The 15,395-nt window shown below is 49.1% G+C and overlaps 1 protein-coding gene across 1 annotated transcript in view; it reads right to left on the bottom strand.

Moving 5' to 3' along the window:
• Window positions 1-13,211: 13,211 nt before the first annotated feature.
• Window positions 13,212-15,395, bottom strand: part of NHSL1 (NHS like 1) — an 81,684-nt gene continuing 79,500 nt past the window's right edge. The window contains exon 8 of the mRNA XM_040627492.1: window positions 13,212-15,197. Coding sequence (XP_040483426.1) covers window positions 14,462-15,197 — 736 coding nt within the window. The 3' untranslated portion in view covers window positions 13,212-14,461. The remainder of the gene's footprint in view (window positions 15,198-15,395) is intronic.

Here is a 15,395-nt window from a genome sequence, read left to right on the forward strand (position 1 = left end):
AGCCGGCTGTTCAAGAACGCAGCTCTCTCAGGCCACGAGTGGCGGGGACCACATGGAGCGTTCGTCCTGCGTAGCCTACACGCATAATCAATATGATTGTGGCCTCAGAGCTACCTTCCAGGTTGTAATTTTTTATACAAAACAAGCTAGATTTCCTGGCTTTGAAATTCTTACGGATATAAAATTTTTAAATCTCAGGCAATTATTTTCCAAAAGTATTGGCTTGCCTTGATTACTTATTGGTTCTTTGCCCTTTTATGCTTGCCAAAAAGAAATTAAATTTCTTCTTTAGTTCATACAAAAAACCCCAACTGGAGGACCCCTTCTAGCCCTCCTCCTCGAATGTCCACAGTACTAGCCTCTCCTGGTATGAGGTAAACATTTCTAATATTTGCTCCATAATTCTATACAAATACGCATCTCTTATGCAATAAATTCCATTTTAAACAGGAGAGGCATATTTCTGATGATCAACATTTAGAAAAAATGGATTTTTACCATTCAAGTCCAGGATATCCCATTTTCCCCGTCTCTTCCATAAATCATAAACTAAAACATTTTTCAGCCCTAAATCAATCCAGAGACCATTTCTCAGAGCAATGAATCGGTTATTTTAGTTACATGGCTGGCACTGACTACCAGATATCCCTTCTGTCAACGGGTCTGTGGAGACTGTTCTCTCGTCTACAGGAGATTCATGGGTAGGCTCTTCTCCCGGGCTAAGCCTTCTGCCTCTGCTGCTGGGGTAACTCTTGCTCCCTCGATTAGCACCTCTCCTCTCCTCTCTAGGCTGTCCTGCACCACACGTTCCAACCACTCTGCCTACCGACAGGTTCGGGTTCTGCCTGATTCTCCTCACCCCCCCCCCCGAATTAAATCCTTGTTCCTCCCCAAGACTTTTATGGGGGACAATAATTCCCCTCTCTCTTTTGCCTGGATTATCCAATTTCTCTGGAAAGAGCGAGCCAACGTCTTCCTTGGAGTTCTAGGTTTCAAGGAGGGATCTCAGGGATCCTGAGAGGGATTAAGGTGAGCCGTTCCCCACCCACCACTGCTCTCCACAGAGCTAGCCACATGTCGATGTGTACATCAATTTTTCATAAGATTATCTTTAACCAAGTCTGGAAAGAATTCACTTAAACTCAGTACATTCATTCCGTCTTTTCTAGGTATCACTTAACCTGTCTTCCTAAACATTTCACTGAAGGGTCATTTACTTGCCTTCACTCTTGAAGAAGTCCTGGTGGCATGCCTACCCTGTTCCAGGCACTGCACGACACACGGGGGCCAGGACACGGTGGTGACAGACACACTCGCTCGTCAGAAACTTCGTAATTACCCAACCCCACAACGCCTCTCTCTCTCCCACTCAGTCCTCCTTCCTGAGAATTCGGCAGTGAGTGTCCTCATGGGGTTTATGTTCTAGAGAGGCAGAGAGTATAAATGAAATGAGGCGCTGGGAGGGAGGGTGGCGTGGCCGGGGACAGTAGATGTCACACAGCGGGGACAGCCCAGGCCTCTCCGGAAGAGACATTTGAGCTTGGAAGGGCGAGAGGGGGCCAGTCAGATGAAAGCCTGGCAGGTCAGGGACATCCTGGGCAGAGATGCCCGTGTCAAAGGAAGAGGCCACCTTCAGCATTCAGAGCAAAAAGCTGCACGTCGTGCTCGCTGAGCAAGCGAGAGCTGGGCTCGCAGCCTCTCTGGACCAAGCAAAGCGCTGACCCGGTCCAGGGCTGTGGGAAGCGCAGCGCGAGGGCTGGCGGACTTTCACAGTCCTTCGGCTATTGTTGTGGACGCGCTGTTCCCAGAGTGAGGCCGCTGCCGCTCAGCCGGACTTAGGAGGCTGACTCAAAGGTGAGAGGACTGACGTGAAGGTGTCCTTGATCGTTTCTGGTACTTAGGTGTAAGCGTGGCCAGAGACCGGTCATTTCTTTTCTGGGCCTTGGGGAAGGCAAGCACACGGAGGTGGGCTCCTCAGATCCGCCTTCGAGAAACGACCAGCTGCCTGGCTTCGAGGGCTGTGGTCAGCTGATGTCTCCAGGTGACACTCTCTTCAGGGCGGGCTGCAGATTCAAGATAAGGACACTATTCTCGGGGCTATTCGGTGGGAGCTGACGGTCTGCTGTTTTCTGGCATCTCCCAGCCAAAGACTGAGCGAATGGTGGTGCAAGGACCTAGCTGTTTCTGCCCAACTCAGGCCCCTTCTAAATAAACAGTCTGTGCTCTGGAGCTCCATGGTGGACCGGCAGAGATGTCATCAGATCTGTCATGAAGCACGACAGCTGCCCCCACCACAGTCTTGCTTTTCCTTTCTCCTTTCAGAGACTAACTTTGTCATACATTTTTTTTGTGCTCCTAACTCCATCCTAGGGTCAAACCAGCAAACCTGGGATCAGAGTGGCCCACGATCATGGGCAGTAAGATGGCATCTTGACACTGGGTCACTCAGTGCGTGGCTGGTGATGAGGCTCACAGCCCTGGTGGACAGGCGGTGCGTAGACAGCTCCTGGCTTAGAGGGCTGTCTAGTTATTAAAACTTTTGATGGAATGACCTGCTTCCGGAGAAGCATACGATGGCTGGTGGATGATTCGGGTCTCAAATATGGGGCAGGGGTGGATAATGAGTGCAAGGGCAATAGACTCGAATGGTTATTACTAACCTGATGTCCTCCAGGTGGATAAGGAAAAGCTGAGGTTGATTAACAGACCATTTAAAACTAAGTGTGAGAGCCAGAGTCTCCTGGCTGAGAGGCCCTCACCTCATGCAGAAGTTAAGCAGACAAAGCTGAAGGTCCAGCACAGGATTTGATGGTAAAAGTAGTAACCACCAAAAGTGTTCAACCAGGGGCACCCGGGTGGCTCAGTTAGGGCGCCTGCCTTCGGCTCAGGTCATGATCCCGGGGTCCTGGGATTGAGCCCCAGTTTGGGCTCCCTGCTCAGCAGGGGGTCTGCTCTTTCCTCTCCCTTTGACCCTCCCCTGCTCATGCTCTCGCTGGCTCTCTCTCTCTCAAATGAGTAAGTAAAAATCTTAAAAAAAAAAAAAAAAAATTCAACAAACCAGGTTTGTTACACCAAGGTCAGGACCAAACCTGGAAAATGAGAAGGGGACAGCTGGTGGATGCCCCCAACAATTTCGACTCCCTGAACATTTCTGAACATTCTGGGCCTGCAGAAGAGGCTCAGCCTTTCCCCATTAAGAACTAGAATTACCCCTCCCGCCTTCTCATGCCATAACAGGAGGAAATGCAATGTTCATAGAGCTCTGTCCCCCTAAGGCAACAGGTGCCCCCAGAAGCTGGCATCCCCCACCTCCTGGGCCTGTCCCCACAGGGAAGTCATAGCATCACCCGGCTGGGGCCCTGCCAGGCCCGACGAAGGACGAAGTGGATAACGCGCCACAGGTGCTACAGAGCCTGGCCGACACGCACTGGCGGGGGCTGGGATCATGCCCTTGGGCCCAGGATCCCCAGGGGCTCAGTCAGAGGTGCCTGGACAGAAGACTGGCTAAGGGAAGGCTTACTGGCATGGGGGTATCACTCAGGATCCAGGATTTACTCCCGTGAGCAAAACTCCAGGGGCTGGTGCAGACTCAGGGCGTTAGCGTGGGTGGCTCCTGGAAGCCTGGAAAAAGCAATGGAAATGTTCAAATGCCCGAGCTGCAGGGAGAGAGAATAGAGGAAGGGACGCAAACCCCACATCTGGGTCCGTGCTGGATAATGAGCTGATAACAAGCCCCATCCGAGTTTTGCCTTAGTCAGCTGTAAAGAGCCATGCAGACTGCGGGGCTTCAACAACAGAAATTTGTTTCGCACAAGTGCCGACGGCTGGGAGCCCTCCGATCAAGGTGTTGGCCGAGCCAGTGCCTGTCGAAGGTCGGTTTCCTGGTTTGCAGACAGCCGTTTTCTTACTATACCCCTGCATGGCCGGGGGGAGGCGTTGGAGGAGGTCATCAGGAACACACGACCGCCCCTTGACCCCAGAGCTGGACCCCGGCAGTTGGAGGCTCCCCACCCTCGCCCCTGTCGATGGAATGCCTGCTCCTCTCTCCCTCCCCGCTCTTAGATGCTCCTGCGAGGGCACAGCCCTGGGATGGAAATGGGGATGGGGCTCAGTTAAGGCCTCTAGGCACAGTCGTGCCCCCTTCGCCGCAGGGGATACATTTTAAGACCCCCCAGCGGGTGCCTGAAATCACAACAGTACTGAATCCTGTCTACTGGTTTATCCTATACATACACACCTATGATAAAGTTTAAATTTATAAAAATAAGGCACAGCAAGAAGTTAACAATAACCAATAATAAAATTGAAATGAGAATATACTAAAAGTTATGTGAATGTGGTCTCTCTCTCAAAATACCTTATTGGACTGTACTCACCCTTCTCGTGAGGACGTGAGACGACAAAATGCCTAGGTGACGAGATGAAGCGACGTGAGTGACACAGGCCTGTGTGGCAGCGCTCGGCTGCTCCCGACCTCCTGAACACACTCGCCCCGGAGGAGCTTCCGTTGCAGGGCTTGGGCGCGGGGACCTGAAGCCGTGGGAGGGGAGGCCGCGGAGAAGGGGTCCATGGTAAACTTTCGAGATTCTGGTGGGCAGGTACGGAAACCTGCCCGTCTTACAGCCACCTAAGACAAACCTCCTATGTCCCCCCGTTTATTAAAACTGCCACCAACCAATGTGGAACGGTTTACCTCTCCTTTTGGTCTCTCCCTGCCCTCTGTGTTCCGAGACCAATTTCAGATGACACCCGGGATGTTTCCGAGCAAACTGAGAGCCAACCAGAGGGTTCCTTTTCTTCTTGTAAGACCACTAATCCCAGCTTGAGGCCTCCTCCTTACGACCTCCTCAAAACCAAATTATTTTCCGAAGGCCCCATCTCCAAACAACAGTTGCACTGGCAGCCTTGTGAACTTGGGGGAGGGGACACAATTCAGTTCATAGCAATTACGTTCCATGGGAAGGCCCAGAGGACCCGCCGTTCGGCAAGTGGCACAATGATGTGCCCCTGGAAAGGCACAGGTGAGAGGTGTGTGAGCAAAACCACACGGCTCGGCAGCGGCTGTCCTCTGTCGTGCAGGCCGGCAGGACAGGTCGGGGAGGAGCGTGGCTTGCCAAGACAGCAATGTGGGTGATGAGCAGACTACGAAGAGCCCAGGTGGCAGGCCTCATTGCAGAAACCAGGCTGCGTTAACGATCATATTAACCACTAAGGTCAAAAGGGCAGCCACGGGGGCCTATCCTGTGAAGTCTTGCGGAGATGGTTACTAGAACACGGCATCTGGAAGGACACAATAGATGGGGTAGCCAACAGGGATAATGCTCTTTATACATAATCAAAAGAGAGCAAGAATGGATAAGCAGGGGGCGGAGATCACCACTCCCAACGCCCCCCACCCCAGCCCACAACACTGATCCCTCACCCACTTTCCAGAGTTGAGCCTCTTTTCAGACTCAAAACTCTCTGACTGAAGAGGTGGTTGGGTTCCCAGGAAAAAGGTCTCCGCAATATTTCAGTAAATGTGCACACTAATGAGTCCCCCAATATTTTCCTCAAGGGACCTGTGTCCATTTGCTCAGGTGGCTGTACCCTGGAGACAGAGAAATACCCAGATATGCTGGGCTCCAAATTGACATTGGATGCCCAGAAACCTAGGGTGTCATCATAGTTCCTCTCCCCCATTAAAGTGGGAGCATATGGAGGTTAGAAAATAAATGGAATTCTAATCAAAGTTTGCTTCCAGTTGGTCCCCTGGGTCTGCAGACTGACCACTGGTTATTGCCTCAATCCCTGAATGTATAATTGACATACTTGGAAGGTAGGATAACCCCACATTGATTCCCTGACCTCCAAGGAAAGAGTGTAAGCTTCTCACCCCCTTTCCACTAAATCAACAGTATTCCCTTGAGCAATGTTTTTAAAGATCCCCAGGTGAACATCCACTTCTAGCTGAGTGGTGAACCAGGAACAAGACGATGAAAGCCCACAGCACCTGACTGCTCTCAGAGAAGGGCTGGGCGGGGATATGGAAAGGTGAGTTCAATGACTGTTCAAACTTGTGGCTTCAAGGCTGTTTCTAGGCAGCAAAGCAGGGAGGAGGAAGCCAAACAGAGACCACTAGTCTCACTGAGCTGAGAAGACAGAGATCAGTGTTAGGGGATGCCAAAGTGAACAGAATTTGTTCAGCAGCATGGAGGATTAAGACACACACACACACACACACACACACACACGCCTCTATATATCTACAGTGAGTCCTCTTAAGTTCTTGGCCAAGCACTGATCTGGAAGGTATAGGAAGAAACTACCCAAGCCAAGAAATGAACAACTCGAGAACAGTAGAAGAAATAATTCACAGGTCATATTTGGGGCTGGGAACAGTTTTTGTTTTTGTTAGCAAAAGTGGAAATAACTCCTAATGCATGGGCATCAGGTAGTGCCCTCACAGGGTATTACCTTAGTAGTCAGGTTCAACTGTCTAAACTAAAGACTTTTCTGGACCTCCCCTAACGAGGCTTAAAAGCAAGACTTGAAAGGATCAAACTAATTCCAAGAAACTTGGCTGTACACCAGAATAAAGCCCAATACTATTTGAAGGAATACAACAAAATCCATCAACAAACAACCTAATTCCCAAAATTCAATTTAAAAAATTCTAGAAAAATATGCAAAGAAATAGAAAATTGTGACTCATGCTTAGGAAGGAAAAAATCAATTAGGAACAGAACTAGAAGTGACAGATAGGAAGGAATTAGCAGCATGGTCCATGTGGTCTGGCAGACCTATGTCAGTGGTGAAAAAAAAAGCAATGTAGAATTTATGACAAGCCCCAGGGGGAGAATCACAATGCAGGTCCTGGGGTTCCTGAAGCAAGGCTTGCTAACTGCAGGAGAGTGTGACATGCTTTTTGAAATGCAGCTTCAGGTATGCTACTGCGCCCTGGGAGAGATACAACCACGAGACACCACGTGATGCTGTGTCCAGAACTGCCCATCTTAGCTAGGTTCTGCCATAAAGGTGGTAGGACCAGTAGCAGTTCATCCTAAGATAGAAATGATACATCTGGGTGCAATCATGAGCAGGACCAGCGTACACAGGCAAGCTGCAGGAGCAGGTCGCCCAAACTCCCGTGTCATCATGGTTGTGCCCATCCCCCCTTCCCTTCCTCTGGTTATTCGGAGGACATGTACGATCCGCTGAAGGAAGAGGGAAAAGCTTAAACTTGGCATACTGATGACTTGGCTTACTCTGAGGATGCAAGATCAACAGGGACAGCAGCTGCATCGCACCCTCACTCAGGGGTTGTTGAAAGACAACTTCGGGGAAAAAATTCCTGTAATCTTTCTGCAAAAAAAAAAAAAAAAATAGGGCCGGGTTTTAGTACTGGACCTGGTCATTTACTTTGTGAGGGAAAGGTGAAATATCCTTGGGGTCATGGCAATGGTAAATGGCCGGGCCAACGGGTCAGGAGTTTGGAAAGGAAAAAGAAAAAAAGGATGATTGAGACAAGGAAGTCTGGGGCTAGAGGCAAGTGGATGGACATATGGGAACAGGCACAGAGCACGAAAAGCACTGCGTCACATGTTAATGCCCCCCAGAAAGCACCCACCACCAGGGAGGCACGAAGCCACCGAGCAGACAAAGTGACTTCACCTGGTGCTGTTAGCTTTGGTTGGTGCCCACCCCAGGGCGGGCATAGCGTGCATGCTAGTAAAGAGTGGCAGAGATGGAGGCTATGCGTGAACCCCCAGCAACATGGACTCCCATTTACCAAGGCTGACCTAGACCCGCTAACTCCGAATGTCCAACCTGCCAGCATAGATACCAATGCTGGGACCCTGATGAGGCTGTAAGATCAACGGGTCATTTGATGCCAAATGCCCACTCTTTCCTGGAAGGGCCAGCAGTTGATTTGCACAAGGGCAGACCCTTATTCTAGATATGCAGTTTCCTTTCCTGTTTACAGGGCCTCAACAGCAACCCCATCTAGAGACTTACAAAACCTCTGGTCCACTGGCATGGATTTTGCTGAATGTGCGATCTACACATCCTATCACTCAATCGGGGAGAGTTACCTATGGCCGTGGGATCCACTAATCCTCTCACATACAGCACCACCTAGAAGCTGCTGGTATGGTTGGAGGCAATACCTTACCAAGATAGTGTTATTTCCTAAATCAGAGATCCGACATAGTGCTGTGTCCACAACAGGAAGGATATGTGACGCTGGGAACCAAGGGTGGAAGCAAGAGTGACTACACTTACCATCACTCCAATGAACCACCAAGGTGCGTAAGTCTTCCCAACCTACAACTCTGGGCTCCACAGAGCCAGAGGTCCTTGTTCTCAAAAGTACTAGGCAATACAGGAAGAGTCCCTTGAACTTCAATCTATTGCTGTCACCTGGGAACTTTGGACTCCTTGTGTCCAAGGGCAAGCAAGCAAGAAGAGTCACCATCTGGTCAGGGCTCACTAACCCTGGAGTGCAAGAGGAGGTAAGCCTGCTATTACATGTGTGGAACTCAGGGCACCCACTTGGGGCACCCCTGGTGTTCCTTGTCTAGCTGGAACTGTGAATGGACAGGTGTAACAACCCGGTCCCAGAATGGTTTGATTCTTAGGACCTCAGAACCCTCGGGAATAACAGCTTGGCTCACACCATTAGGAGAGCCAGGGAGATGAGCAGAGGTGGCAGTTGAAGGTAAAGGACGTGGAGTGCGTGGCAAGTTATCAGATGTGGCCCCAGGCCAATGGCAGAAAGGGCTGTAGTTGGTCCCACATGCTCCTTTAAAACATTTTTCTCCTCAGGAAGAGGAGGCCATCAGAGCCCTGGAGGACTAGCTCCATGTTTATGGGGGGTGGGTGGGAAGAGGACCTATAAGGTGCAAGGGGAGGACTGTGGCAGGCATGAAGATGTGCCACTTAGATCTCCTTTCAAGACTGGCCAGCCTCCTGCAAACAGTGTGGTTGGCTGACAGCCTCTAACTGTTGGGTTCATCAGGGGCCACCTTAGCTTTCAAGCTGAGGTCATACTATTCCCAAATCAGAAAGGGTTGGTGGCCGATGATTTCACTAAGTCGTGGAAATTGAAGGCACACTTCTCTCAGAGCAGCCTCTTACTGAAGACCAAGCAAAGCAGTGATAAAGGACCTGGCTGTTTCTGTGCAACGCGGGAGCCTCTAGTGAGTGACCTCTCCCCACAGTGCCCACAGGTTAGGCAGACGTGGAAGGTCAGTACTGCAATCTGAGAGCTCTCCTGGCCTCATCTTCCTTCTTCCCTTTTCCTTTTAAAGGTTTTACGCTCCAGCAAAACCTCTGGCATTCTTCATGGTCTTGGTGTCTACTTCCCGAAGAACCTAAGTCAGCATAGAAATACAGGAACTTTCCTTTTCAGTAGTTAAAATAAAGGCTCTGAGGTAGGAAGTAGCTTCTGTGAAGGACAGAAAGGAGAATAAAGTCAGACCCTTTGAATGAGGGGAACAGTGGCAGATCTTTAAGGCCACAGCAAGGCATTAGAATCCTATTCTGATGGTAATCATCGTGAAGGGTTTCAAGCAGTGGAGCGCTATGATTTGTTTTTAAGAGCTTATTTTACTAAGAGTGACTGAAGAAGCACCCTAAAGACAAAATCAGTTGGGAAGCTTTTCAAGAGTCTGGGTGGGAGACAACAGCTTGGACCTGAGAGCGAGCAGTGAAACTCGTGAGAAGTGATTGGATTTGTGAAATATTCTGGCAGTATGGTTGACAGGACTTGCTTAGGGTTTAGACGTGGGTGAAAAGGAGACAGGCCGCCAGGAGGAGCCTAGATTTGGGGCCTGAGCCATTGTGTGATGACGTGGGTGAAAAGGAGACAGGCCGCCAGGAGGAGCCTAGATTTGGGGCCTGAGCCATTGTGTGATGCTGTTAATGGATAAGGTAGAGATGTGTGTAAGTGTGGGGGGCAGGAGTATGACTTTGAGATACTAAGTTTAAAACACCTTTAATGCAGATTTTGAGTAGGTAACAGGTACACTCATCTGGAGCTCACAGAGGAAGTGAGGACGGATGCTCAGGAGTTCCCAGTATATATATATACACACACACACACACACACACACACACACACACACATATGTATGTATGTATGTGTATACACACACACACACATATGTATTTTTAATGCTATGGGATTAGATATAGTCAACAAGGAAGAGTGTGACTTTAGAACGCAAAGAACCAAGCCAGGTCATACCATTCTTCTTATAAAACCTTCACTGTTTCCCAATACTATAGAACAAAACCCAAATTCCTTGGGAGGGCATCCCAGGCCCTCTACATTCTTGCCGGAGATGACATTTCCAGTCTCATGTCCTACTATGTATTTCCAGAGACATTTTAGCTACATGGCTTCCTCTAAACACTTGGGCTCTGTGTCTTTGCTCATGCTATCCCCTCCATTTGGAGTGTCCTTCTGCCAGCCTCCCCTGCTTATCCATAACGTCTTAGTTCAGGTACGTCATCAATCCCTCCCCTCATCTACCTAGTCAAAAGCAATGACACCTGGCGCACCTGGCTGGCTCACTCAAGAGTTCGAACCCCACAACGGGCATGAGGACTTAAAAAGAAAATCTTAAAAAAAAAAAAAAAGCAAAAGCATGGACACCCTCCTCTGAGAACCTTATCCCTCAACTGCGAGTGAGTGAAAAATGACTTACCCAGCGTGCCTGGAGGTAGACAGCCCAAGGCTGGTGCAGTGGCTCTAGAGGTAATCAATGGACCGGGCTCCTTTCTTCTCCACCTTCCACAACACGTGGCTTTCAACCCATCGGTGCTAAAAGGTTGGAAGAGTACGGCTCCTCTTCTAGCCTCCCATTCATTCAGGGAGAAATAGGAGAAAGGAAGCCCCGAGGGACGGGGCTGGCTCTGTATCAGCAACCTTCCTGGAGATTTCCAGACTACTGCTCATGTCTCATCGGCCAGAACTGTGTCCTCCTGCCTAGAGTGGAGGCTGTGAGGTGTAGTGCTCTGGTTGGGTGCATAGCCAGCCTGAGTCAATGTCAGGTGTTCCAACGGTAAAGGAGCACACACAGCAGGCTGGGTCCCAACAGGGTTTGCTGCGGAGCCCAGCATGCCTTCCTTTTAGTCTATTCTGACAGTTTACAGGACAGTTCGCAGTTTGCGTGTCTTTTTCGCTAGATCTAAAGCCTCTCAGCCACATTTTTTAACCTTAGGACTCCCTCATCTTTCCCTAGCACATTGGAAGCCTGTAATAAAGGGCTCTTTTTCATTGCCAAACAAATGACTACGGATTACTCTAGTCCTTTTCTATGAGTAAAGGCTGGCCTGAGTAGAAGGTAGTTTAGAGCAGCTCACTGAAGGAATATACTACAGTAACTGAACAGCTTATTAAAGAAAAACAGGCCTCAAGAATCAAACGGACCTCAAGAGTCAGGCCCATGTTTTGTTCAAAAGACCCTCCTACCAACCCTGTCCCCTGATAATATCCTAGTATCTACCCAAGTATATTATCCTGTTGTACTCATTTCATGATGGAATCTCAGTAACATAAACGATTATTCACCTTCAGTTAACGTGCTGAAAACACATTAAGGCAGAACCAATAAAGCCAATCCCATGCTTCACCGGTCCTACCAGGATGCCCATCACAGAGCCGGGGACAGTGCTGGGTGGGGGGTGAGGGGGAAGAAGATCGAGCTGCGGAAATGCCTCCTTTCTTCCCCTTGTCATTGTGACTTCCCGAACGAATATACTCACATCCCCACAGTTTTGATCAACATTCTTCAGAAGGAGGAGGGCAGAAATCAGACCAAAGTTGAGGTGTCTTCCCACTGGCAGACCATGTGGTCATTTCTCTCTCCCCCAACTCTCAGGAAAAATAAGGTGGAAATAGTTTCTCCCCAGGGCTTCTGCCTATGATCATCTGGCACTTGCAGTCTCAGGGTATAAGGAAGGGTCACCCGTCTACACTCACTGAATTTTTAAAGATGATATGGTCTGTTAACAGCAGTGAGTCCTCACAGAGGAATACCTCAACAAAGCTAAAGACGCCGTATGTTTCGGGGTGAGTCTAGATTGTCTCCCTGTATTTCATGCATGCCTGTGAAAAGTTCTCGCAGCTCTCCACATGCCACATCACCTGAACTATCAGTCAATACACTATTCATTTTTTATTCAAGAGTCCATAGGACATTGTTCAGAGTTGTTTTTCCATACGTCCTTTTAGACGGCGCCATCCACAGTGTCTGCGATGTTCTATCTCCTCTCTGTTGGGTCCCCACCTCCCACAGGCGCCTTCTGGTCTTCACTGCTGTTCTGTTTCTATCCTGCAAAGCACTCAACAGTTCCGTGAAAGGAGACCCATCTTATTATTCAAAAATACATGTACAAACAAAAAGAAATAACGTTCAAATATTTACTTTACAATTGTTTTATTCAAAGCAAATTTTAAAACCTAATATTTTCTTCTTTAAAAATGGGTTTAATACTTTCATAATTAGTTTTGATGTTGTTTACTTTATACCTTCAACATAAATGATTTATATATTAAGTTAAGGGTTCCTGGTAGTCACGTACATTCTCATCTCGTTTAGGGAGCTATGAGAAGATTTCACACTCAAAAGCCAACACCACTTTTCTAAAGTTTAGAAGAAAAGATCCTTGTGCCCAATGTGGTAGACAATTGCTCCGAATGGTAAAAAGTCCTTTAGCCTTCAGGCGAATGTTAGGTCTTGATTTCTGGTTGTGTGAAAAGAAGTGTTTTGTTTTCTTCAGAGAATGGAAGAAGTCTTAATTCTTTAGGTTTGTTTTTGTCTCAAAGATGTGTCTAAAATGGGTATCTAAAGTTGTAATGTCTAACAACCCCTCTGAAAATCTGGCCTGGGCAGTCCAACTTTTCGATGATATTTTTATACCAAAAAAGATGACCACTGGCAGCTGCATTGTACATTGGCCAAGAGTCTCAGTATTGTCCTCTCAGGTCCTTCAAATGAAGAAGACAAGACTTGTTTTATTTAGCCAACAAATATAGGAGTCTACGTACACATCAGCTGGGAGGAAGCGGGGAAAAGGAGGTCACAAGAATAGGACATAAAAATAAATACTTCACACACTTTTCTCCCATGCCTGAAAGTATTAAAATTCTAACTGGAGAAGATTAGAAGGTAATTAGCCAACTCAATTCTTTATAAAAAATATAAAACTCACAAACCAAATGATGCAAAAAATCTTTTTAATCTAAAAACTCATTTCCCAGGGCTAATTAATAGCCAAGCCCTGCCAATTTGTATTAGTTTATTTGACTAACAAGAGCTATTCAGCATTTTCTTCAAAGTTAAGATAACAGATAATCGATTCTGATAAACCTTTCTAAATGAGGACATGATACTGTAGGCAGTTCAAGGAAAAATAGCCATACCTTTTTCTTTGGTGTAACCAAAAGGATATCCAAAAGTTAGCAAATGTTGACATTTCAAATGATAAGAAGTTGCCAAATGGAAGTTTAAACTCTGGTAAAAACAGTCGTAAAAGGAAAATCTCTACCCACAGTTCTGTAGTGCAAGTTTTCAAATTTAATTCTGAAAAATAATTTCATTGAATAAGCAGGAAACAGCTTCCAGCAGGGTACCACGTGCCCCCTCCTCGCTCACCCTCTCTGACCGTGCGCACCGTCGTTGCTCGGACGAAACCTCCGCTGCTGCTCCAGGAGGAACCGCGGTACAGAAGGACCCACGTGTCTCAAAGTCAGGCTGGGAGTTGTGTGTCTGTGCTGCAAAGCAGCAGGCTCCGACCCACAGCACGCCACCTCCGCAGGCTTGCCATTTTCACAAGAAAGAAACAAAGCCTTTCCTCCCCCCCGCCCCCCCCCAAAAAAAGTACCTGAACCAGTCAGTTAGCCCTTTCCCATCGTTTTGGGTTAATCACGACACGGCTCACCTCCAAAGCACACCGGGGCCCACACCCACGTGTCCTCTGCGGTGGCACCCGCACATCGGCCCCTCTCCATAGAAGGAACGGTTCTCTCTCTCCCTTCTTCAATTATGACCACCTCATCCAGAAGACTCCATTACTCTGCCCAGCCTGTGTTTCCTTCTCCTACGTCTGTACATGCTGTATGTGTGTGTATTTTTTTAAACATAAAAAGTGTTCAAAATGCACACACACACACAGACCCCTCCACACAGACACACACCCAGCATTTAGGGGGAAAAAAAAGGAAAAAAAAATCTTCCCCAGGAAGCACTTTCAGAAGTTAAGCTTCTACTTGCTTTTAAGCCACAGGCCAAGTGCCACGTGGGTCCCGCGTGATGCTGGCCTTCCGCTGCCCGGCTGGCGGCGCCCGAGCCCTCAGCATGCACGCTGAGTGGGATCCATGGGCAAGGCAGGGAAGGTACCGGTCAGGCTTTCCTAGAGCCACGCGTCGGGCGCCTCCCTCGTGTTACCTGGGAGATTCGCGTTCTTGTCCCTAGCTCTCTCCCTGCACAGGACCTCCACACTGTTGTGCTGGATCTGTGCCCTGGGCGCCGACGGTCCCGTCTGCGGGGCCAGGACCCTGTACTGGCAGCGAGGTGGCGGGCTCCCCGCCACACAGCAGGCTGCCCTTGTCCGTCTCACCCCCCACTAGTCCATCCAGGGAACACCCCCTTGCAGCGCCCAGGGCCCAGCGAGCCCTGCTGTCCACAGGCTCCATGGCCTCCCCTTCGCCCTCCGAGATGACGGTCATGGGGCTGCTCTGGATCCGGTTCCGCACGCTGTACCTGCTGCTGGCCGCGGAAGGTGGCGTTCGACTGCGGCCGTACCTGGGGCCCGAAAAGGACAGGCTCCGAGGCATCAAGCCTTCGTTCTTGGCCCACTCCTCCTGGGCCCTTCTGTTCTTGCTTGGGGAGCAGCTTGATGGGCTCTCCGGGGTGTCTGGTGAAGGCTCTGACCTTGACCTCTGGAACCTAGGGTCTGTGTTCTTCAGCATCTCGGCTGCAGACATGCGTGCGCTGGTGTCCGACCGACTCCCCTTTTTTAGCAGCAGAGCTTTGAAGTTGTCGCTGCTGGTGCTGCTCTTACGGACACTTCTCTGAATCGACCCCACCTGCTTTGGGGACGCCAGGCTGGGAGCAGCACCGGTGGGTGTCACTGGAGGGGAGGGAGAATGATTTCGGGCGTGATCGTCATCGGAATCTTTCCGGCCAAGGACTTTCCTCTTGGATCTGAGATTTAATACCATTAAGATAAAGGTCAATTCCCAGTGGGCCACGGGATGTCAGTCACTATTAAGAGTTACTTTAATAGTTCATTGTTATTATCCTGTGAGCCCCTGACCCAGCTACGATGATGATGAACTCACGGCCATCTTGCCTGCATCTCCACCCTCACTGGATTATTTTGAAACCAGTCTCAGATATCAT

The sequence above is a fragment of the Ursus maritimus genome, unplaced genomic scaffold, assembly GCF_017311325.1.
Source record: "Ursus maritimus isolate PB19 unplaced genomic scaffold, ASM1731132v1 scaffold_13, whole genome shotgun sequence".
Taxonomy (NCBI): Eukaryota; Metazoa; Chordata; class Mammalia; order Carnivora; family Ursidae; genus Ursus; species Ursus maritimus.